The 24,882-nt window shown below is 39.6% G+C and overlaps 1 protein-coding gene across 1 annotated transcript; it reads right to left on the bottom strand.

Moving 5' to 3' along the window:
* Window positions 1-256: 256 nt before the first annotated feature.
* On the bottom strand, window positions 257-23,834 carry gosr1 (golgi SNAP receptor complex member 1). The gene is made up of 9 exons (XM_031297301.1): window positions 23,707-23,834; window positions 23,141-23,252; window positions 22,142-22,229; window positions 21,441-21,548; window positions 21,086-21,177; window positions 16,367-16,441; window positions 6,926-6,955; window positions 2,968-3,050; window positions 257-1,497 (listed from the first exon to the last, which is right to left on the bottom strand). Exons 1-9 carry the CDS (start codon window positions 23,738-23,740, stop codon window positions 1,373-1,375), a joined length of 747 nt encoding a protein of 248 aa, XP_031153161.1. The 5' UTR covers window positions 23,741-23,834; the 3' UTR covers window positions 257-1,372.
* Window positions 23,835-24,882: the final 1,048 nt, after the last annotated feature.

Here is a 24,882-nt window from a genome sequence, read left to right as displayed (position 1 = left end):
AAGCGTTAACTCCTTCAACAGCCGATCATCAAAGCAGTATGTTTCCACTTTTCTTGGTGCACTTTAAAGCAACCGAAGTAGCTGGTTTGGTGTTGAAGACATTTCACTCCTTAAAAAGACTTGATCCAAAATGCTTATTTCACATGAATCTGATAATTCTGTCACGGCTGCCATTACTTCATGTGATGTCAACAACTCTCAACAGTCTGTTGAAACCTCTTGGATAAGTGACCAAACTTTAAGAAAGACAAACAAATGTGTGCAGCTGCATTTACCTTACACTTTTTATAAACTTACATTTTTGTTGATCAATCAATTAATCAACTGCGCCAGAAAACATTTTTAAAAAAGTGAAACAGGTCACCATTTTGTTTGTTTTGTCTAACCAGCAGTCCCAAAGCCTAAATATGTTCACTAAACTGTATTTGGGAAGGAAAGGCAGAACATTTTCAGATTTTAGAGGCCGTTTGTTTGAAAAATTACTTTAACAATTAATAAATTGTCAAAATGGTTGCCGATTAATGTTCTGTTGATTTGTCACATTGATTAATTCAGCTCTAGATGTTTAATCAGTGAGCGCAAAAGTACCTTGGTGGCCTAGCAGATTAGTTAAAGCACCAACCATGAACCACAACGTCCATTTTTCGAGTCCAGCCAGGGACCTCATGCCATTCTCCATCTCGCTCTCTCTCTCTCTCCGCTGTCGACTCTCTGATAGAGGTAGAAAATACAGAAGAACGAGCCCTGCTGAGGCATCCTGGTAGCTAAACTTGCTCAGAAATGAGAAGGCCAAGTACTATTTCCAGTAGAGTTCACATCATATAATTTGAAAAATAAAATGTTTTAAATGTTCAGTATCTAGTAGTGTCACACACATTGTTGTACATACTGATATTAATAATTTATTAATTCACATTTTACAGCCCACAATTAACTATCCATCCCACCTCTTTTCAGACATGTCATTTTCCCCCTGGGGATCAATAAAGTATCTCTTATCAATTAAAAAGGACCATCCAACTAAAAATCCTTCCACCTGTGAAAAAGAATTATGCATCACACATTCTCATAGGTCTCTTCACACTTTTCACCAAGTGAGTTATCAATATAATTGATTAAAATCAAGTCTTATTTTTTTTACTTTTGGTCTCCATTTACTTGTTGGCAGCCCTCCATCTGTCCCACTGCTAAATACAAGTTCAGTAGTTCATGTTGGCCAAATGTGTTCCTTTCCAAGAACTGGACCAACTGAATGTCCTTCTGCTCAGGAGCCTCCAGGGTCCTCCAATCACTAAGCTCAGTCTCCTGGGTTCCTGTGTTACAAAGATACAGATAAATCCTGCTCCTTTAAAGATTTCACCAGGGCTGGCTCTCAGTGAAAAGCATAGAGCAGGAGGAGAATGGTGCAGACTCCGATTACTGTGCCGAGGATGAGAGAGTCCCTTCTCTTCCGCAGGTTGATTCGCTGGATGAGATTGTTGATGGTTGGGAAACGGTCTAGGAGAGTCAAAAGTTAGGGAAGATCACAAATATTAACTAATAAAATAATAACTGCTGAATTTTTAACCCAGTTAGAAATAAAATGAGAAAAAAATGCTTTATCTTTATTTGTCTTTTTATGATCTAAAACCACTACAGAAGAGCTTTTACAAAGTTCTGACTGACTCAAAACATGTTAGCATCATCAATTCCTAATGGTGAAGACAACAATTTCTGTTAATGAATAATAATTTAAATCCGGGTTGGTTTGAAGACTTGATTAATGTCATTGTAAAGCGGAGTGTTGACATAAACTAACAATGTGGATAGGTGAAAGTCCTCTTCTCTACCTACTGTAGCCCTTTACACAGACCTTGTTGCATTATTTGACCTCTACAAAATCAAAGGATAATTTGGGGAAATGACCCAACCCCTACTGGGTACATCCTTATCAATCCTGATAACAAAGACCCACTTCCCATCACAGAAAAGCAATATGTGAGCATTGATTTCTGAAGGAACAGTAGTCATTTCATACTGGGAACCCTTCAGCTTCCAATCTATTGTGTTGTCTGCTTTCTCCATTGCCCCCTCCCCCAATAAAAGTGAATAAAATAAAAGTAGCTGAGTATTTTTATTTTGAAGAAGAAATTTGTGAGAGAATAAAAGATAAACCAAAAAGGTGGAATTCTGGTCCGTCTACTATTACGAGTATTAGGGCCACTGTTAGAAAAACCTATCATCTGAGATGTCGAGAATAAAGTCATAATATAATAATAGAAGACCAGCAGCTTTGTGTCGCTGTCTCTGTCCCCCCCTCCGCTCAGAGACAGCTTTGCTCTGTTCTCTATTCCAGGACGCTTCCCACTGAAAAGCTTGGGGAAGCTCCAAACTGACTGGAAACACTTCTGCTCAGGCATAAAGCTCACTATTGTGTGGCTTATTGTCCGATAAAGAGCCGCGCACAGCCGCAGAGAGAGAGAGTCCCAAACAGGGTTCTGTGTCTGTCAGACGGTCTGAATGAGATACTACCATAACAGCAGAGCAATTCTGTAATGCACAGCAGACTATATGGCAGGTGGATTTTTTTTCTTGAATTATTACGACTATTCTCAAAATCTCAGTGAACACAGATGTATGGGATTTGTTTTGAATGTGCATAAGGTTTTGAACATGAGCTGAAATCTTGTCCAGTTCAGGGGTTTATAAATGTATTCTAAATAAATTAAAGAATCACTAATATGAAAAGGTGCCACATGCACTTTTAAAGAGGTTACTTCCCCAAACAAAAGAAACAAAAGAGGACAGAAGACTAAATCAAACCTACATACATGTGTTGACTCAGCAGGGATAAAATAAATATTTGAAAGCAATACAGAATGCCTGAGAGCCTTACTGCATTATATTCCATTATATATACTGCGTCCTGAATTTTTTGTTTTCCTTTCCCTAAACACACAACCATGCACTTATAAGCATAAAGGATACTGGCCAGCGTGTTGACCCTGCTCTGTATGGATTTCAGAAAGCCCCGTTGGGAGGTCATGTTCTCCTTGGTCGCCATAGCAATACTAAAGAGACAAGAGAGAGAAATTAGTTGAGAAGTGACAATATGCTGCATGTGGTTGCACTCATTAGTACTGTAAAGTACCTTTGACTGCAAGTGAGTCCACATATGAGAAATGAGCATCCAGTTTAACAGGTAATAACAGGTGGTGCAGTTTATAGCTGCAGACTGTCAAGGAGGACAACAGAACCACCTAAAATATCTTTTGGGAATACAATAAAGAAGACGTCCTCATCTAAATTCAGTCCCTACAACTGCAACATATCTAAAAGCTAAATCTAGGTTAAGTCAAGGTTTTAAGCTTTTGGTGCAGGAAAACGTGTGATGCAAGAAAAGACCGTTTCTAAACAATTATTTTGTCAGCCAAAACAAAAAAAAAATTAAACTGAAGAAAAACATTTCTGCAGATATTTGATTTAAAATCAACTTTGTTGTATATTTAATCACTTTTAATAGTTGCAACTCACTCCAGCAAGTTCATACCTGTCAATCAAATGAATCCAAACTAAGTGTTTAATCAGATATTTAGCTAACTGAAAGAAGTTAAAGGTGGTCACCTATTTGATTACTATCTAATAAACATTCATGCACACATTATAAGATATAGAAGAACATGGGACTGTGAACCATAGTTTGCAAATGTTGATATTCTCCTGTTTAACGATTACAAACGTAAGGCACGTCCATGCTACAAGGAAGGGAATCATTCTTGGGTAAAATATAAGTCATCCTATCACGTTCTACTTCAGCTTTAGGTGGGTGCCTACAGGATGTGTGTGAGCCTTACTTGGCTTGTAGAAGGAAGGTATAGAATTGATGTGATATTTTAGCTGTCTTGCTCTATAACTTTGGCCTCAGCAACTTTCAGTGCAGGAAAGTGTAGCTGGCAGAAAAAGTTTCAGGCGCTATGTTTGTCCTCTGTGGCATCTGTTACACACAAAAATCAATAGCAGCTACCGCGCCCTCGTTTGAGCCCTTCACAGTGAGAGCATTTGAGTAAAAGAAATCAACTCCTCAAAACCACCTCACAAAGGTAAAATACTGCCTTAAGTATAGTGTTAATATGCTCAAAATACAGGTGGTACAATGGCATTATGTAACTGTTGAACAGCAGGGTGACAACAAGTAAGCACTGGTCACAGGGGACAAACTCCTCCCATCCCAGAGTGACAGAGCCCAATAGGAGGCAGGTCAAAACAAGGTAAATGAAATCACCACGGTTGTTTAGTCTTGGCTGGCAAAGCTGAGGAGCAGCAGGCCTAAAGAGAATGTGTGTGTGTGTGTGCATGGCATCTCCTGACAATCCGCAGTCTTGGCCTGGAGCAGTGTTTCATGGATCATGTTCGCCTCAGTCAGGGAGAAACACTTTGCTGACTCCAGCAACCTCAACAAGCCTCTACACACACAACAAGCCTCCCCACACACACACACACACACACACACACACACACACACACACACACACACAGCGTCTGAAGTTGTTGATTAACGAGGGCTCTCAAGTTGTTGATTAACCTGTCAAGTTAAAGTCAATTTTAATTATTTAACCCAAAATCACAAATCTGCCTCAGAAGGCTTTACTATCTCCCCTCTATCCTGAGACCGTGGCCCATTCAGTTAAAAAAAACTCCACAGAAGTAACCTCTAACTTCTGTATAAAAGCACACTTCAGCATTTGTTTCAATGTTGTTTTTTGGTTCTGATATGCACCACAGGGAAATGAAAATCAGGGTCCAAGTTGTCAAAGAGGTTAACACAGTAGAGCCCAACCGATATATCGGCGGGCCGATATTATCGGCCGATATTAGGCATTTTCCAAACTATCGGTATCGGCATTTATAATGGCAGATAAATGAATATTTAAAAAATAAAATAAAAACGGATGAAACACCCTTCAACCATGTTATGTAAATAAGTTTGTATTTTTATACATTTTATTTATCAGAACTTTAATATATTTTGATGTTCCCCTGTTCTGTTGTGACAATAAAACAAACAAGTTTATTTTTAAACTGCATTATCATATTATTTTAGCGAGGACTCATAAATAACTACAAATAACTAATGTTAGGGAAATGTGTTTATGTTTTGTTACGCGTTTCTGGATTATTTTTTTTTAAATATATATCGGCCGATATATCGGAATATCGAATTTTAAATCACCCAATATCTGTATCGATATCGGCCTTAAAAATCCTTTATCGGTCGGGCTCTATACCACAGTAATGGAAACTTGAAAAGTTGACTGGGTGCTTTTCATTTTGATATCACCTAACAAAGCAAAAACAAGAAGAAAGTCCAAAGAAAACCTTTTAACTGTTTTAACATTCAAAATGCAGATAGAGAAATATATGGATTAGACCACATTATTCATCATTTAGCTATGATATCAGATATCACCCCATCTGTAGTCTGTAAATCTGTAAATAATAATCTGGAAAAACAACTTGAAAAGTACCTAGTCACACGGACACAGCACAGTTAACTAAACAAAACTGGCATGTTCACTTCTGCACTTCAGATTGTACCCATCTACACAACATCCAACCTCAACAACTGTAATGCTCTTTATTTTGTTCCCTTGAGTTTATTTCAGTTATATTAATTTCAGAGTGCGATAAATTCAGTTGTGCAGCAATTTAACAATTCCCACAATAACCTTTGGAGGATTAGGATGAGGAAATGCAATGGTATAGGTTGACTAAAAAAAATGTGGGCAGCAGCTTAGACAAGGGTTGTAAAAAAATAACGCTATATGGGGAAAATTACGGAAAGGAAGGAAACACATGGGGAGAAATACACAGCATCATCCACCATTTCAGAGACAAAATCCAGCAATTGCTATCCAAGCCAGTCCATGAGTAAGCATAGTTTACGAGAGGCAAGGACTGGAAATGGAAAAGGGAGGGGGGCGCCCGGATAGCACAGTTGGTAGAGTGGGCGCCCATATATAGAGGTTTAGTCCTCATCGCAGCGGCCCGGGTTTGACTCCGACCTGCGGCCCTTTGCTGCATGTCATTCGCCCCTCTCTCCCCTTTCATGTCTTCATCTGTCCTATCAAAATAAAAGCCGAAAATGCCCCAAAAATAATCTTAAAAAAAATAGAAGGACCAAACAAGGAAGATGAGAGACAACAACTCCTGGAAGGAGGGAGTGTAAATCCTAAACAACATATTTGTCATTTGGGCAGTTCTGCAGGAAAGGAAAGGAGCAGGGACTAGTGAGAGATGGATTCTAACTATAAATCAGGGCGGTAGGAGGACTTATTCTGGGCACGTGACAGCCTTGTTCATTTCATGCACACACAATATTATGTGACCAGCAGTTGGAGCACTTCCAAGGCTTTGATGTGCATGAAACTCCCCCCAGTTTAATCATCAGTACAAACAACTGCATTGAAAAGTTTATTATTAAAAAAATCAAGGTCCATAACAATATACATAAAAACTTTGGGGAAGAAGTCAGCTATAACTCCTAAGGAGCACTACAGTAAGAAACATCTGAGCAACGACATTTGGTTTCCTGCACTGTTAGCAGCTGTGTTTCCATTCAATTGTCAAGCAAATTTGAAGTGAACTTTTGAAATGTTGCAAAAAAAAATGCAAATATTGATGTCGATATAATATCGATATATTGCCCAGCCCTACTTCAGTGTATCAAAAGGCATTCCATATCGCATTTAGCGAATGAACTCTTTTTCGACAAAGGCAAAAACCTCCTTGAGCGAGACTAAAAACGTTTTTTTGCGCAATTGAGGAGGTTTTAACTCATTTTTCCGTTTCCATTTAGCTTTTCTAATACAATACTTTTTCTAATACAATACAATACAAAATGTGTGTTCAAAATGTCCATATGTGGAGGACAGAAAGCTGGTCTTACCTTATTGTGTCATCCATCAGTCGGTCCGAACTATAGACAAAGTGTAAGATAGGGGAGTGGGAAGAAAAGATAAAGACAGTGATTAGGTATTGACATGAGGCAGGGTAGCAAAACATGGAATGTTATGAACAAATTAAGCAATTTTACTTGGGATTTGAATTTCACTGCCCCCACGGCAGTGAAATTCAAATCCCAAGTAAAATTGCTTAGAATAATATAGTTAACTATAGTTCATTTCTGTTTAACCTCTGCACAAAATAGTGTGGCTGTTAAGCAATTCATTTTGTTCATCTTCTCTCCTCATGGATGATTCCCTCAACGACAGGGAGTCTGGACTAAGTAGACCCAGAGAGGATTTTACCTTAGAGATCCTGGAGCTTCAGCGTAACTACATCAAAGAGTGTCCTACAGAGAATATTGAAAAGCGCGCACACACAAACACAAATCTCTTATGCTGTAACACCAGTTTCGTGTCTCGGGTTACTGATAAACAACAATGCTCTCAGCGGTTTATTCCCTAATTGGAATCAATTTGGATAATGTTTCAGAGAACTAAAGTAAACCAAACCAACAAAACTGAAGGGATTGAATTTCATAGTTCAACATCCATTCAACAACTCCACATCCTCATTGTCCAGCTCCATATGTGGTTTGCGTTAAGCTCTTAGCATCCTTATGGATTCAACCAAAGTTGCAGAAAGAGTGGGAAGGTCTCTCAAAGATTCCTACCTTGCCTTAATCCGCACCAAACTTTTACCAAACCACAACCATCTCCAACCTTTACGTAAATATTCTCTTGATACCTTAACTTGACCATCTCAACGTTTATTCTGTTTAATCTCATGCCTAAACCCAAGTAATTGGTTTGATGCTCAATCAGAGTGCTTGTGCTTAAAAGCAGCACGATCCATAATTCCATGTCAGCTTCGGATGATCACACTCCTTAGGGGAATTATTTTACCAGCATGCACAATACCAGGACCCTGAAACGGAAGCAGTAAAATAGACCTCAGTCCTCATTCATTTCATTATTAACACAAGCGCTTTTCCTACTGTGACATATTTTAATATCTTCAGTGAAAAAGGTGTATCTTAAATGTTACAATCAGTTCATTGTCTTAAATTGGTCCTGATCATGTACATCTGTTCTTAGTGTATGCTAGGGCTTTGCAATTAATCAAATTGTATTCACGATTACGATTTTGGCTTCTAACCACCACAAAACACACATTATGTTTTGCAAGTAAACTCTTATTTTGTCACACTTATTTTGTTCTGAATGGAAAAAAAAGTTAAAAACGGAAAAGGTATTACGGGAAATTTCACAGTTTAAGGTGTTTTCACAGTTTTTTTAATTAAATAATTGCAACATCTTTCCAAAAGTCAATGAGTAATCGTGTTAAATAATCCCAAGATCACATGAGAACTGCGGGATCACATATCACGCCAAAATCCATCTTCTCAGGCTTCAAGTAATGCGTTTGTGTCCAAACCCATCAGCGTCCAGTGAGGAGCTACTGGCAGCTTCGGACGTGGTGTAGGTGTGCTTGATGGCCACGACTGTTTGTTTAAAACAACAATGGCGGATGTAATAGACAGGTTCATCACCTGCCAGGTATATTTTGAAAGTGCCTCCCCTTTTCCAAACAGTTTCCAATGACGGCTTCTCAGATGGTTCTGTGTAACAAACTCTATCTCTGCCCTGCAGCTGTTTTTAAATGAGGGGGAAACCATGCCATGTGGCTCTACATGTCCACATGCATTGTTGGCAAGTACAGTATGTGCTGAGCTAACAGTTTTTTTTTTTTTCATCTAACAGATGTTGGGCAGCCTTTAAAGGAGTTTTAAAGATTGGGTTTATCAAAATGATAAATTCAAGGAAGACTTAATAATCTTAAAAGATTCATGATTACAGAAGGAGCACTGCAAAGCTCATTCAGGCAGACCAAAAACGATAGCATCAAAACTGCAAAACGCAAGCATTACCATCAAGGGGCTCTAACTCTAACTTTGAGTGTGGGCCACAAACATGACCTTGTACAGGTCACTTATGTGGTCAGGTATCTATCAACTGGTCTCTGAGGACAAACCATTGTGTAGGTTATAAATTGGTTTAATCACTTTGAGATTGGTCCTGCTAATGACCTCTAATTTTAGGGTCCTTCTCTCTGCTGGCGGGCCATACAGGACTGACCTCAACCAGTAAATGTTTAATTGTTGGGTTTAATTGCTGTAATCCCAAGAGTGTCGCCGATGAGATTGGACACTGCAAGGGCAACGTGGCATCATGACTTCTCGTAAACATACACGCCACTTCCCTAAAGCCAAGTGGCGTGTTATCTGTACGCATTTTGAGCTATCCGTGTGTAGATCTACTGCTGTATCACAGTGTAAACATACATGCCACTTTCTAAAGCCACGTGGCGAGAAATCGCGAGGCTGTGTGTTATCGCGAGGCTACGGTTGGTTTTAACGTCACACGCGGGAGAAAAGAAAAATCGGTTGGGATTAGGAAAAGAAGAACTGGATTGGGTTTAGGAAAAGAAGAACTGGATTGGGTTTAGGAAATGAAAAACGTGGTAAGGAAACAACACACGCGGAAAACGAAGGAAACATCACACGCGGGACGTGATTCCCCGCTCTCCTGGGTGAAAGTCCTGTGTTTTACCAATCCTCCACCCTGACCAACCTCCCTACGTGGATTTTCGTCCTTTCATACTACTCGCTACGGCGTCAATTCACACGCAAATGCAAGGTAATGTAAGTCAATGGAGGACAAACGGCGTCTTCAAAACACGCTGAAAAGCGAGTGTGCGTCTTCAAAACACACCAATAACGGCATACCAATTGGCGTGTCATACATACACCACTTCATGAGAGCAGTCTGGCAAGGGACACTGCACAGTCACAGTGTGGGCTGGACAGTGGTCTTGGATCAGAGCTCCGCACACAAGCACCAAACTGCTACTTGGCAGTAGTTTGTAATATATCAGTTATCTTTGTCACACTGAAATGGAATAATTTACATGGGAAGATAACTGGCACATAATTCAGAATGAGGGATGGCAGGCACGTTGGCACAAATGCATTGTGGGAGTAGGTGGATGCAGCAAAGAATACTGCAAGGATGGGTAGTTGTGATGCAAAGCACAGTGGTCTTAAAAAAAAAAAACTGACTGTTATTTTTAAAATCTTACAAACCCATTAAGCTAATTTGATTAGGCACATAAGATCTACCAGTACCCTAACAAAAGGCTGTATGTCTGAAATAGAAAGCCACATGACACCAGTCATAAATTATGAAAAAAAAAACAAAAAAACATGATAGTGGACAGACAAATGACTGACAGAGAAAACTGAACCTTGAGTCGTCCAATAGTGCTCACATTGTAAATCATGAGCTGAAGAGCAAAAGAGAGAGTGGCTGCGAGCTGAGGACGTGAGCTTTGGTATATAGATTTTTTATATGCAGAGATGAAATGGGGCAAAAGATTTATGCTTTGTTCCCTCCATCATCAAGCTGCAGCTGTGAGGTTGATTGTGCCATCACGTTTATGTATATGTGGCCTTCTGAGGTTTAAGCTTTGAGTGGGTTCCTTCCGTTTCTCCTGGTCAGTGGCGTTTTGGCTGCAGTAATTACATCGCCCATTAGCTCCCAGCTAATTGCCTATCCCAGTGTGATGTATCAACCCACTCTCACCCGCATGCTTCCTTGCCCTGTTTCACCATTCACACACACACACACAAACATAGAAATGTACAGACCGCTTACTGCTCACACGCATGTGTCCATTTTTTGTTTGCATTAAGACCTACAACAACCAGTGGCAAATATGATACCTGCATAGGCAGTGTTAAGCATGTACCACTCAAAGATGAATAGATAAACAAAATGATAACCAATTTGTTTTCTGTTGACTCATCAAGTATTTGACTAGTATTGAGGGGTTTTCTGAAAGGAAATGCTGTACAGCAACCTTCTGAGAGTAATGCTCTGTCAGGTTGGCTTTTAGAGCAATATAAGGCAACTAATACAATCAGCCAGGTGAAGTGAAACATTAATTACTTTGCTTAGGAAACAGTCTAGCAAATCTTGGCAACAGTTGCAGGAGGCAAACTGCATTAGCAAAGAGGAAAAGTGCTCACAAATCAAAGCTCAGAGCTACATACTCAGCACACCTTTGAAAATGGTTATATGCCTGCCATTATGCATTTCAAAAAGTAGCAGGAAAACAAATCTGAAAACCTGCATGAATATATTGCTTATGTAATTTTAATATTTGCCTGTTGGATTAAATGGCTACGTATTGTCAGTAATAACAGCTACTAACTATTCCTCCTTTCTATTGTCAACAGCTCAGCTGGTAGGGTCTGGCCCAACACATTGTGATTAGACTGGAGCAGTGAAAAAGCTGTGGTGATGTAGAACATTTTGCTACTCAGAGAGAGAACATTGTTCAATGAGAGGCCTTTGGGTAAATCCACCAGCAAGCACAAAGAGACAATCAGCGCATACCAGCAAGCAGCAAAACACTTCAAACCCACTGGAATCAATACAGAAAAGGCGTATTATTTTGCAACTAAGTGGTAATAAATGATACATAATCTTAATCTTTATAATGTCTTTACAGGAAAATGCACTTGTGATAGATCATAATGGACTGTTATGTATGAGCTAGTACATGAATATGGTTGATGCACTCCACAAAAGCAACACTCTTAGCTTATCTTGATAACCAAGTAAAAAGCTCAGCGCAGAAATTAATTGATCCAAAATGCTCCAGACACCTTCACATTTTTGTTGGGTTAACCTCTGATTGAACCTCTAAATCTTCTGAACTGATTTGGATCTCTCTAGTGAGCCAGACAGAGCAGGCCAGCACTTTATCCTGAATCCTCAGAGCTTTTCTCTAATGATAACATTAGCATATCAGGGAACTGGCGGCCCAGATCAAACTTCTTAAGATAGGCAACAGGCCAGGCAGACTAAAAGCAGGATTCTCAAACATGGGGACAAGAAGAGACAGATAGAGAAATTAAGAAAAACAGAGAATAAGAAAGAGGCTGTAGGAGGTGGCCGCTGTGGCATTTAAATAGTTAAATATTTTGGAGAAAAAAAACAAGAAAAAAAAACAACTACAGTATACTTTTTGGATTCCGTTAATTGTGTCTTTTTTATCGCTTCACATTCCACTGCACTTAGCGATATAGTTTCAAATAATATTGTTCTAACAATAAGTCACATTTTGTCAAAAACAAGACCTTGAAGAAAGTGTGGCAGATTGGAGAAGTGAGTCGGGTTCTACTAGCCATCAGGGTTCTGGAAGTAAAAGTCCAAATTGTTACCCCAATAAATGTCTTTTGCTACTATCCAATTGAGCATTTGAATTCTTTGGATGGGCAATAAATCGTCATGGTCTCATCAAAACTAATGAATTAAAAAGGTTTCTGGAAAAACATTAAAAAAAAGAAACTGTATAAATTGATTGATTGATAAAGATTGATACACCTTACTTTTGGAAAACACACATGCAGAGGAGAAACATTTATGAGGATTGCTATGAGAGAAAACAGAAATTGTCCAGGAGATTTGCTTTTACATTTTATTTAAGAACTTAACACAGAGCTGAAAAGCATTGTTTCCAAAGGTGTGTATAATTTGTAATTTGGTTTTTGGACTGTGAGATGATGCATGATTGCATAGAAAGTCATTGGAAACTAGACTTGCAAGCAAGTAACAGGGTCTAAGCAGACCCACAGCAAACACACTCCATCAAATTAAAGCAAAGGTGTCAAAGTGAGGTGTAAGTGAGGTGTACATTTTGCCTCACTTCACACAGACACCATTGCTGTCAAAAATAATCTGTTTGACAGGAAGTCCTTCTCAGACTCTCGTGACCACTACCATAAGAGCATTTCCTATATGAACTTTTAATGGACCTGCCCCTCCCTCCCTCTAGTTTATTCATGAACAGTTACCTTTATGGCAGAGAAAATGGAAAACCAGATATACAAGGATGGAGAAAAAGACAGCGATAATAAGGCGAACTCCACGAAAACGACAGAAATATCAACAGCACTTATAGTAGCTCTAATAACTTAAAAGCATCAAGTTAAAGTTGTGGCCAACACTAAAAACACCACAGATCCTACCAGCGTGTACACGCACAGGCTGCTGCTATTCACTTAGTATTATCTCACCATATTGTAGTTTCTGTTGTAGCAATGGTTGGTTCCACAGCAAGCTGCGGATGCTATTTGAAAAAGTTAAACCACTGAATGCAGAGCCAAATAGCTGTGTGCATTAACGAGAGCCCTCCCTCACCTTGCTGCCGCTGCCAACCTTGACGGGCGGCAGCCGCTCTCTGTCTGAAAGCACTTAAAGTGTCACTCTTATTTACCGGTGTCTCCTGCCACGACAGCTTTTCAAACATGATGTATGAACACGTCTTACTGATGAGGAACTATACAAGGATCATCACTAGCAGCCAAAACTAAATTTAAAAAACTTAATTAATCTGGGCATATCTGTCTTATTAGGTTCTGCTGAGAATGAATGCAGGCTGGTAAGCACTCCACCCAGAGCAGAAATGTGTAGATTAACTGGAAGGGACTTTTCTTTTCTTTGGGAAGTGATAGAGTAGTCTTAGCTGATCAGTTTGGCAATGGTGGTACCATCACTTGCCAATATTTTATAGACTCAAACACACACTCACTTTGTGCAAATTTATATTGATCATACATTACATCATCTACCATAAAAACATTGTAGAGACAGAACATTTGAATCCTCATGGTGGCTCACTTGCCTCGAGTAAAAAGCAGAGGCCAAAAAACAGGGTTTCAACACAAGCTTAGCTGCAAAATGACTCCACAGACACTTCACAGTGTGAATATTACATTTAAAAAAAAAATCTTTCCAGATACAAACGGATCACACAAGTTAACATGACGGACAGGAAGCATTGAAAAAGAAGAAGAAAGAATTCTAATCTCTCATCTTTATTTAATATCTATGCCTTTCCTCTAGTGATAATTCTGACCATTTCTCTGGCCACTAACACATTTTAGTCCTTTTCTCTTAAGGCCCTCTTTCCTGTTTTATGGCTCTAATACGATCAACGAGCGTAACTCGATCCTCATCCAATCTCCGCCTTCCCCTCCCATCTTTGTCAATGGTCTGGGGAAGCCCTATAACATGGGTTGCGGTTTAATAAGATAATTTCATTATGGATATCCTGATCAATTGTGCTGGATTGGCACAAGAACTCGACTGCTGGGAATGCAGGTGGCTGCGTTGCTGAGATTATTTCATCATCAGTATTCAATTTGGAAAGAGGGAGACAGGGTCTTATCTTCCTTTCTTCTCTCAAGGCAAAATACAAGGTACACAGCAGATACAAGTAACCGTATGACTGATTTTTCAGGGCCACTCCCTCAGTGAAAGGACAGGAATAATAACTCTCTATGCTTCATTACATGAATCCATTAAGACGTTCACTTGGGTCTTTTCTCGTAGTGTCATATTAAGTAATGTTGGAGTGTCTATGCGACTCTTGAAAATCCCTGTGGAGCTACACTAATTATGCTTCTGCAATTAAACTTCATAAATACATTCACCTAATCTAGAAGTGGTAGCATTCTGCACATACATCACTCTCTTGGAAACCTCTGTACTTGCAGTCCTGAATCTCAACTCAGGGTATCTGTCGATGCAGAGTACTGATGCGACCAGTGTTCTCTTTTTCTCAAATTTACTGTAAAATGTGTACACTGAACAGCCGATGACAAGAAAAAGGTTGAATTGGTGAATCTCGGTAACGGCACCAACACAGTGATAGACTTACGGTGTTGAAAGTGTAACTGTTATGCTACAACAAGATTTGTCAGCCAATAATTAACTAGCAATCCCTCACGGAACTTTGAGTTATAATAATGTTGCGACCAAATCCCCCAAAAATGAGTCCCATGTAATACCTTTTGGATTGCATCCATCCATCAGCAATGGCCAAATACACAGATTTCTGCATTGTCAGATTTTTATCACCGTGCACTACAGATCCCTTGTTATGTCACTGCCACAAAGCATAGCAGCTATTATAGGAACAAGAGTTAAAGCTAAAGTGGTATTTAACTGGGTTAAATAAATGTTGGTATTTTAAATGCAGATCAGTATTTCCTTGCATATATAGTAGAGGAAATTTGGCGGTAGGGTTTGTAGAACAATGCAAAACCACATTAGTGTTCAAGAAAAATCTTGTTTTCAAAAACTGCCATGTCATTGAATTATATTATTTGTTTTCTTATTACTGCATTGCATTTGAAAGGTGTTATGTTGTTGAGTTCCCCCCCTGTATATGAGTCACTCTATAAACCCCTTTTCATTTCATAAATTGAAAAACAAACATTAGCCATGCCCTGTCATAGCAGGTACAACCTGTTTTAAATGAATTATGAGGTCTTTAATGGGGAATAATTGAGACATTATTCCTTAAGAGGTTGAAAGAGAAAAACATTTAGCCACACAGACTATCAATCAGACTGCTTTATATTTGCTATGTTCAAATTATCAGATGGGATCCTCAAGCCTGGGCAATATTAAAAGCTCTTCTGTGTTATATTTATGTTTTGTTTGAATGTGTGCATGTGTGCCCTGCTGACTTCCAATTTCACTTTTCACACAGGGAGGGTAACTTTTACACTCCGCACACACAGGTACGCACATACAGATTTCACAAACTTTGCTACCTCATGCAGTTCTGCAGTTCTGGAGTGTCAGCCAAATAATAGTAGGACACTAATAAGGTTACTGGCAGCTTTGACCTACTGTGTCAGTATAAAAAGTATGCCTAACGTTTTACGATTTAAAATGCTAAATTATGTAGTAGAAAACGTGTTGGATAAGCTTACTCAGCATCACGTAGCAAGACAAGAAAGTAAAGTAAATCCCCCCTACAAGTAAATCTAAACCTGTCTCTGCCTATATTTTCTTCAACGGGGCATTAAGTAAAGCACAAACATTTTTTTTTGTCTCCACTAGCCAGGAAAGCACTCAAATCCGATTTACATTTTCTCTATCCTGAAGTATACAAGAAACTCTAGATTAATGAATGCGACATCATGAAAAAGTAGCTTCCAATCTGCTAGAGAGTAAAAGCATCAAGAGATAAAGTGCCAAGGAGTGCCAGAGCTTAACAAAGCAAGCATCAGTAACAGCAATGATTTCCAGTGTTATTCCAAATAGCTGTGCTGAACCCTCAAGATGAGTTATCCCGACTCCGATTTCTGGGAAGCTGAAGCTATTGTTCGCCAGGAAAGGCTGTACAGCTCACGAAAAATGGCAGCTATATTCTACTTTCAACTGCTGAGTGAATTAAAAAGTTGGATTCCTGATTACTTCAAATTCTTCAAATACGGCAAAGAAAGGTGATGGGAACTTACTTTCTCAGATGCTCATGCTCCTTTAGAAACAGCTCTGTTCTTCTGTTGTTGACCCCGGAGCCACTCTTGTATGTCCTGAAAAGGGAATGCAGATACACTAGTAAACACAACACTGTCACTTGGAATAAGGTCAACAATATTTGCTATTTGTGTAATGTGACACAACATTCAAAAAACGTGAGTGTCATTGCAAAGTTATGTCCTCCAAGTCAAAAATGATCCAGACCTCACAACCAAACCTGGGACACCTCTTAGAGTCCTAACAGACCAAGCTGACAATGAACTGACAGTCGACAGACTTAAGCCTGACCTTCAGCTGTAGCTTTTGCAGTATGTTTGGCACTAATGATTCTTGTCTGCTCAGATCAGCGGGCGTCAGGAATCAGTCGCTCAGAGAAAGGGCTATCTGAGTGGCAACCCATTTAGTTTTTACCTTTTCTTTTCCTCATACACAGTCAAAAGACGAAAGGGTGAAAATGGTTTGCTTATTTGTTTTAAAAAGTGAGGCGACTATCTGTCACTCTTTTAAGTCGCCCGTCCCAGTGAACATTAGGGACCTATTGGCATGGTAAAAGGCGTTGCTTACCTTTATGGTGTGGTGGACGTGTGCTGGTTCACACAAATGGCAAACATGTGGCCTACAGCTCTTTATCTAACTAGCTACTTTTTCTTTTCCTATTCATTGCCAAATTTAAACTGATCCACCGACAAAAAGCACTGGCTTAACTGCTGTGTAGAACCAATTTTTTATCAAATAGCAGTCGGCGCCAATCACACTGCATGTATTGCTTTAGAGTAAAAGCCCTCTTGTGGTTCACCAATGGAAAGCTTTCATTGTAAAGCAAATAGCAGCAGGATATATTCGGTTTGCATTAGCAGTAACTTAACACAGCAAATACAGCACCAGTTTGGTTGTACTAGAGCAGATCAGAAAAAGAACTGTTAATGGTATCTACCATATTGAGCTGAGCTGAGCAAAGATCATGTTCTTCTTCTCTCTGGTCACCTGCATGACCACGTATGTTGAGCCAATAAGTTTATTGCAATAACACTACATGGAAGGGCAGAGATGGCCATCCTGTTCCCAAGCAGGGGCATAAAGCAAGCCAGCCTGGTTCTCCCCTGTTATAAAGCAGCAATGGAAATGCCTAAAATCACAGCTCTGCATGCCTTAACACAGCTAAAAAACACCCTACTGGGCAGTGGGAAAAGGCCCAAGGTGCTGCTTGGCCTGACCTCCTCCTTGACAATGGTTCAGAGTGGGTGGAAGTCTAGAACAGCATACAATGCTTTTACTATTTTAGAAATTATCTATGTAAGAGCCCACTAATTCCATGCACATACTGACAGCACCATACAATCTCAGGTTAATAAAGGAGTAGAAATTAAGTGGTGTGCTCTATTACTAAGCTATCTGGTAGCAAAGCAGTATAATGGATGGGTCGCAAACACATCACACCCATTCTCTTTTGCTTGATGCAGCTCTAGTTATCAGCATCCCTGAACAGCTGACTCCCAGTGCTCTCCTAGGTTTCTGGTCATTTAACACAGCCCCACCCTCCTATTGGGCAATGAGATAAAGAGCAGGGGGAGGAGGGGGGACTGTAAAGCATGAGAGAATGCACATGCATATACCATAAACATCCTACCCCACCCAGAACAAATGTGCCTAATTCATCCCCAGTGCACCATCCAAAGCTGTTGAATGGAAATACTATATTCAGTGTGCGCACACACAGCACACTCCACAGTGGCTGCCTTCAGTCCAAGCTGACCGCCCCAGCAGCAGAGCTGATGCCTTTGTGGGGCTAGAATTGCCTGTACTGACAGCCAGCTTCATCACTTCAGCAAGGCTTTTTAAAAGGGCACCAATGTAAATCACAGGCAAGCTGTCATTGTTGTTGCTGACATTTAGAATCAAAGCAGAAGAAGATGGAGCGTTAGGTCTGCTCCATTCTACTGTTATGAATACAGCTGTGTGCGTGCGTGTATGTGAGAATCTGTTTTTCTGACAGAGTCTGCAAGCATGCAGAAAGATATTGACACAGTTTTTGACAATATGTCATATTGCTCATTTATTGTGCTTGCATAAATTAAATGAAATAAATGCGCTATTTATTTTAATCAGTATGGATTTTTTTTGCGTGTGCAGTGTAAACAACCTCAGTACGCATAAAACAGTTAACAGCGTCCTGGCCAGGTCAACTCATGGCCCAAGATCTCTACTGCCCTCTACCTGACAAAAAGGACAAAAGGCTCAGCTGCAGCAGAAACAGACAAGACTCTATCAATGGCATGAAAGCCGACACATTTTCAAACTGACTTTTACATTTTGCTTTCTAAACACAACTTAAAACTGCAATATATTACGTTAAAAAAATGTAAAACTATGACTACTGACACAACAACATTATGCTGTTGTTATAATGCAAGTTCTAAACTGGGTTGCTCAAGCCAAGAACAAAACAATCTCAGATTGTTTGATACAAATCACAAGGTCATAAAATATTGGGCCCTCCTTCTGTGACGGAGAGATAATACATTTCATATTTGAAGTTTGTAGTTTTCTCACTGCAATGTTTTACTGTTGCAGACAACACAACTGAGTAAAACCGTGGTCACTGATTTTCTCTGTACGCACCTCCGAACAGATCAGATGAAAAGTGTGTTAGTGATGTCCAGTTAGCTCACAGTTTTGTTATTCCTCACAAGCTGCATTACAGTTAAGGCAGTTCAACAGATCAAGTCTTGAAAAATAATAAGCTAGCCTTCCAGCTGTCCACGATTGACTGCTTTCATATATTCTCAAGTCCTACCTTATCACTTTTCCATTGTCCAGCAAAGGTCACTAGGGAGCTAAAGAAATTGTCTCATGTAAAGCATGACTTGACATCTTATATTGTACGGTGCCACAACAGCGGCAGCTGTAATTCCCCTACCTATATCCTCAAGACAGTTCCCTCATTAGCAGCCCCAGGGCACATTAGTCATCGTTAGGCTGAGCAATGGGTCAACAAGACTGGCTCATTTCTATGCATTAGATTCATCAGCAGTACGCCTATTAGTAGGGTCAGTGGCACTCCTTAGTAGTGTGATTTAATGAGAAGATTGAGGGAACTGTTGCATGTCTGTTGCATGTAGTGTTGACCTCATGGGACAGTACAGTTAAAATGTAATTGCTAACGTGCACTGTGACTTCAAATTATCACTAGATAATGAAGGCTTGGTGGTGCATTGATACAAGTAGATTTAGAAATAAGTTAACTTAAAGAGTGCAATTACTTGTGAAATAAGAGACAATGTACTATCACAACAAACAATTATACTTTGTTCATTTATGTATTTATGTGTATATTTGCATGTTTCAAGAGAATGGCTATATTCAGTGTTGCTTGTCTGTGTTTTGTTGCTTGCATGGCTACATGTACTGAATGTGGATACTGTTGATGTGTTAATGTACTAATGTCTCACTGCTTCTTGTTGCTCTGGTCTCAAAACATCTCGCCCAAGGACTAAAGTTGAAAATGTTCTGACTGGCTAACACTGGGACATTTACAGAAATGCTGATTAATGTACATTGTCCTTATAAATAAATTAAAATTAAAAAAAAAGAAATCTGTTGAGGGGGAAAAGTTCTGTGTTCCTCCTCAACTCTGTCAACATCATCATCATCATTCCTTAACCTTGCTATTAATGGGACCTTTTTTACTATAAAAATCATACAAACAGCAGCAGCAGTCTCTTGCATTAAGTAGCGAGCCAAGCGCTTCTGCATTCCCTATAGAAAAAATCCAGTACAACTGCTGATAGCGTTATATACATCCCCCAAATCCAATGTATACAAGTTAGTCTACGATTACACTGATAAAACATTTTACCGGTAAAAAAAAGACCAATGAGAATTGAAGAAATCTAATTATTTAGTCATACAAGGACTGAAAACCTATTAGGAACTAGACACACCTTTAAATGGGTTAATGTGAGAGCTGATGAGAAAGTGTTATGATATAAAGTGACTGTGAGGCCTGTGGAACGTGTATGAGGCAGACTACTGTATCTGCATACTAGATGGATGGAAAGGGATCAATTGGAATCCTGCAGTGCTCACTGTATGCTCAATGCTGTGTCTTACAGATCAATAAGCTATTACCAAAAAAAAAAAAAAAAAAAAAAAAAAAACAAGTCATGGTCTGGGGGAGCCTCCATCTCATTTCAATACACTCACTCACTACTGAGGCAATTTGAGCAGAGGACACACTTTCTCAATACAAGGCCAAAGAGGCCATGAATCTGCTTAGGTTGTAATGGCCAGCATTTTTCAAGAGTGTGCCAAGTGGAAGTCAAGGTTCAACTATCCCTCTAAGGAATAAGGTCTACAACACGGAAGCACTGTGAATAATGCTCGGCAGTTTTTATTCTTCCACAGCCACTACAATCAAACACAAGCAATTTATCATATGACAATATTATTTGTTTTGTGTGCAATACCATGAACAGTTTCCTGTGAGCGAAACAATATGTGTGTAGGCTGTGTTGACCACCCATTTACTGCACCCCTTCATCAGTCAATACATTTAATGAATTATCAATAGTTATGTACATTTAAATTGTATTTCTACAAGTGTGAATAATAAACTACAGAGTCCATATTCCCATAAATGTGAACACATGCACATGCATGAATAAATGAATCATAAGGTGGTGTGACTGGGTACTTACTCAATGTCTTTCCTGACTGACCCGAGCAGGTCTTCCCTTTCCCGGATGGCCAAGAAGTTGCCTTTGGTTTTGTGGAATTCATGAGTGTAATCCTGCGCAGAACAAAAAAAATCAATGTGAAAATGAATAAGGGGTGTAAAGAAGAACAAACAGTGAACACCAAAAAGGACAAACTGAAAACAGTGAGTGCTTCAGAAAATTGTTGTGTAGTGTAAATGCAGTGAATTTAGTAAAGTTCATTTCTAGAGCGTTTTACAGAAAACAAAACCTGTAACGTAGAATACATAAAGAGTATAGAACATAGATGAGCAAGATGAATAAAGGAAAACTAATTGGGAAGAAGGAGATGGCAAACCTGTAGGATGTCTCGGTGTCTCTGGAGCGTGTGCATGAGCGCAGCATTAAGAGAAGCTGTACCTGGGGTGTTGGTGTACTCCGCCATTTTGTCATTCACTGCAGTCAGCTGACAGAGAGATGGAAAATAGATGGATTGACAGATGGACGTAAAAGACATCAGGGAAACGAAATCAGCAGATAAGGTAAAGACCCACACAATAGTAACACACATACTGTACTGTACAACATGTGTCAATTCGAGGATGTACACTTTCTATCAAAGGGATGTCTTTAGTAATGCCAAAAAGCCAAATGATACAACACATCATAGGGATAAATGCATTGTACCCTGTTGAGATCGGAATTGCATAATATTACTATCATTATGTAGTTGTTGTTTTTGACTTACATCTTTGAGTCATTAACTTTAAATATGTACTGTTACATTATATTCTTTTGTTATGATCTCCTGTTGTTTGGGGAGTCTGTCTTTGGACTGCCCCATAAGGAATGAAATGATGTGTCTTACATTTTGGGTTGAACTGAGTCAGATATATTAAAGCCCTCTAGGGTCTAATGCAAACTATGTGAAGAAGTGGAGCCTGCAGTCTGATCTTTCCTTGATGAAAGACAAGACGCTTGGCATAAATCCAGTGCTGTTCTTATTACAGTCTTTTGGCTGGCCTTTCACGGGCCACTGGCCCATGAGAATTTACTTACTTTGGCCAGCAGCTGTTCAATCTCCACTGACATGGTGTCAAACATCCTGTCTTGGGTAGAGTTGTTTAGCAGCGGGGTGGTGTCTGACCTTGAGGAGGAAAAGCAAATCATTTTTTTTTTTTTTTAAAGGTTGTCAAAATATACTGATATTGATTTGAGTTTTTTCACTAATTAAATGATACACTGACAAAATGAAATGTTAAGTTTAGCACAAAAACGTAATATTAAAAGGAATAATGCTTGTGTGAAGAGTTTTGTGCACTTGGGTTCAACCATTTTTAGCAAATTAAATGAATGTGCGTCCAAATGAAAATAAATGTTGAATTAGAAATTACTCACAAAGCAACTAAAGCAAGCAAAACCTAAGGCATTCCTCTGGGAAACATAACACTACTCCCTCCATACACAGATCTTAAGTGTGGTTGACATGTTTTAGATTAAATTACATGGGTAGTTTATGGGTTTCTTAGCTGGTGATGGTTTAGTGAACGTCCTATGTACAGATGCACCAGTAGAATTGTCCAATGATTGTTACTTGGGGCAACAAACCAGCACCACTTGGCAACAAAGAATCGTATGTACAGATGACTGTTTCTAGCCAAATTATTTTCAAGAATCACAATTTAAAGGTGTGCTAGATCTCAAAGTTTCATACTTCAATAGTGGCTTGATTACCAAAAGAAACAAAAGGTAGCGTTACAATCATAGACTGTATAGTATTAAAATCTCCAGTATAGGGACGTCTTCTTCACTGCCTCCCTCCTAGAATATTGTACTATTGCACCCTTGGAGTTGATTCAATTCAATGTATTGTTCATAGACACTTCCTTCCTGCAGCCAACACTTTGCTGTGCTGGCAAGCCTCCACCCACATATCCAGGTCCTCTGTAGTCTCCAGTTAAGCTACAGTTGCCTAACTACTTCTAAACATCCCGTGCCTGTGTGACTGAGACCTTTGCTTTAGGCGGTTGTGAACTCTGCAGGTGAGACGGATCTTACGTGTCTCCTCGACGTCCATCCCTGGAGCTGCTGTAGCTGGTGCACAGTTTACTGAAGGAGACCAACTTCAGGTCGAGTTCATTCTCCAACTGTCTGGCCTGCTTTCGCAGATCTGTAACAGGGGCCCACACAAAGAAAACATTTTAACACTTAACATTTTAAGACTTAGCTGACAATGGCAACGTTATTACTTTGGAGTGACCTGAACGAGGGAAAAATAAGAAAACAACTTTCTACTAGCTAATTGCCATCTAATGGATGTAACATCTGTTAACGTTACAACGATCTTTAAATGTGTAACGTTAGTTGATAAACCTTTTAGAGGGGCGACACAGATTTAAGAGCCTAAAGAATAACGATAATGTACATAGTGTTCGCTAGCTTGTTAGGAGCTAACGTCAGTCGTAGAGACACGTAATGTTAGCTAGCTATGTGTTTAAACCATAGATATGAGCCAAACGCGCCGAAAGTGACACTGGCAAAATTATTTCAGACATTATGGATGCTGTATTAGATGTCGCTTCACATTCCGTTTTCTTAAATTGAGTCTAATTTTACTCCCTTACCTTCCCAGTAGTTGCTTCCTCCTATTCCTGCCATCTTTGTTGTCCTGCGACGTCACTAAGTTCCAGGGTGCGTCACAGAAGAAGCCGTACCAACAAAACAGAACAAATCGTTCCGTAGGTTTTTATCGCCCTCAGCTGAGCCTTTCAGGCAACACCTCTTATATACAGTCAAAGAATTTCTAATATGGGAAGAAGTTCCACTCTCTCGTTACTTCCGGCTTCTGAACTGGTTGCAGTTCCACCAGAGTTCCAAATAGGGGGCGCTCACAGGCCAGTGCAGAATGAATGGGACTCTATGGAGCTATACCCCTCAAAATCCACTTTTCTCAGGATATCATTTTTTGTCTAGTAATTTGAATGTTGCATCTGAAAGGGGAGGCTAAGAAAATACACACTGCTGGGTGTTAGATTTTTTTAAAGTGGCTTTTTTGTTCTAAAATGCCTTTTAAAATGTCAATGACGTCATACACATATACGGCCAGAGATTCTGCTTTACGGCAAGCTCTGAGTCGCTTCCTTTTTTCTCTCGAGGCATCGACAACACAGCTGACAGGTTAGACTCTCCCTGTCAATACACGTGCTAGAAAGAGGTTTGTTAATGTTTTAAAGACCACGCCGAAATATTCACTCTGGCATTCTGGTTCTGCTTCGGATGTCGTCAAGCGGGATCTCCGATCGTAATCAGTCCTTCACTGACCAATCAGCATTCATTAGCAGAATGCTAGCGTGTTATGGGCAACAACGACTCAACCTGTAACAAATCGAAAGGGCATAAGTACTCGTTCATTCAACTTTTGACCTATAATCCATGTTGAACTTGCAAAAACTACAATCAAATCTGAGATTTCTCAACGACAATCAGGCGAAAGAGACAAATTTAGCCGTCTAGCTCCATAGGGTCCCATTCATTTTGCACTGGACCGTGATCACCCCCAGTGGAACTCTGGTGGAACTGCAACCAAAGTAGATACAATGGGGCTTAATAGGGAGTGGAACGGCTTTCCGTAGATGGGCTTTGATACAGTCTATGGGCAACACACGTACCAGGCCACATAATAAAAACAGCTCCATCTAGAGGCCATTTGGGGCTTTCACAATTTTATGTTTCTTTAAAGAAGCATCCTATTAAATTCTTGAACATGCAGATACACAATATATATTATATACGTTTACTGT

Source organism: Sander lucioperca, chromosome 5 (assembly GCF_008315115.2).
Source record: "Sander lucioperca isolate FBNREF2018 chromosome 5, SLUC_FBN_1.2, whole genome shotgun sequence".
Classification (NCBI taxonomy): Eukaryota; Metazoa; Chordata; class Actinopteri; order Perciformes; family Percidae; genus Sander; species Sander lucioperca.
This window is presented reverse-complemented; position numbering and strand designations above follow the sequence as displayed.

Excerpts from the sequence above, each read along its gene's own strand:
- gosr1 (XM_031297301.1), bottom strand. The coding sequence starts at position 23,740 with ATGGCAGGAATAGGAGGAAGCAACTACTGGGAAG. Across the intron at positions 21,549-22,141 it reads TTGAACAGCTGCTGGCCAAA|CTGACTGCAGTGAATGACAA; the intron begins GTAAGTAAATTC and ends TCTCTCTGTCAG. Across the intron at positions 3,051-6,925 it reads CTGATGGATGACACAATAAG|TATTGCTATGGCGACCAAGG; the intron begins GTAAGACCAGCT and ends TTGTCTCTTTAG.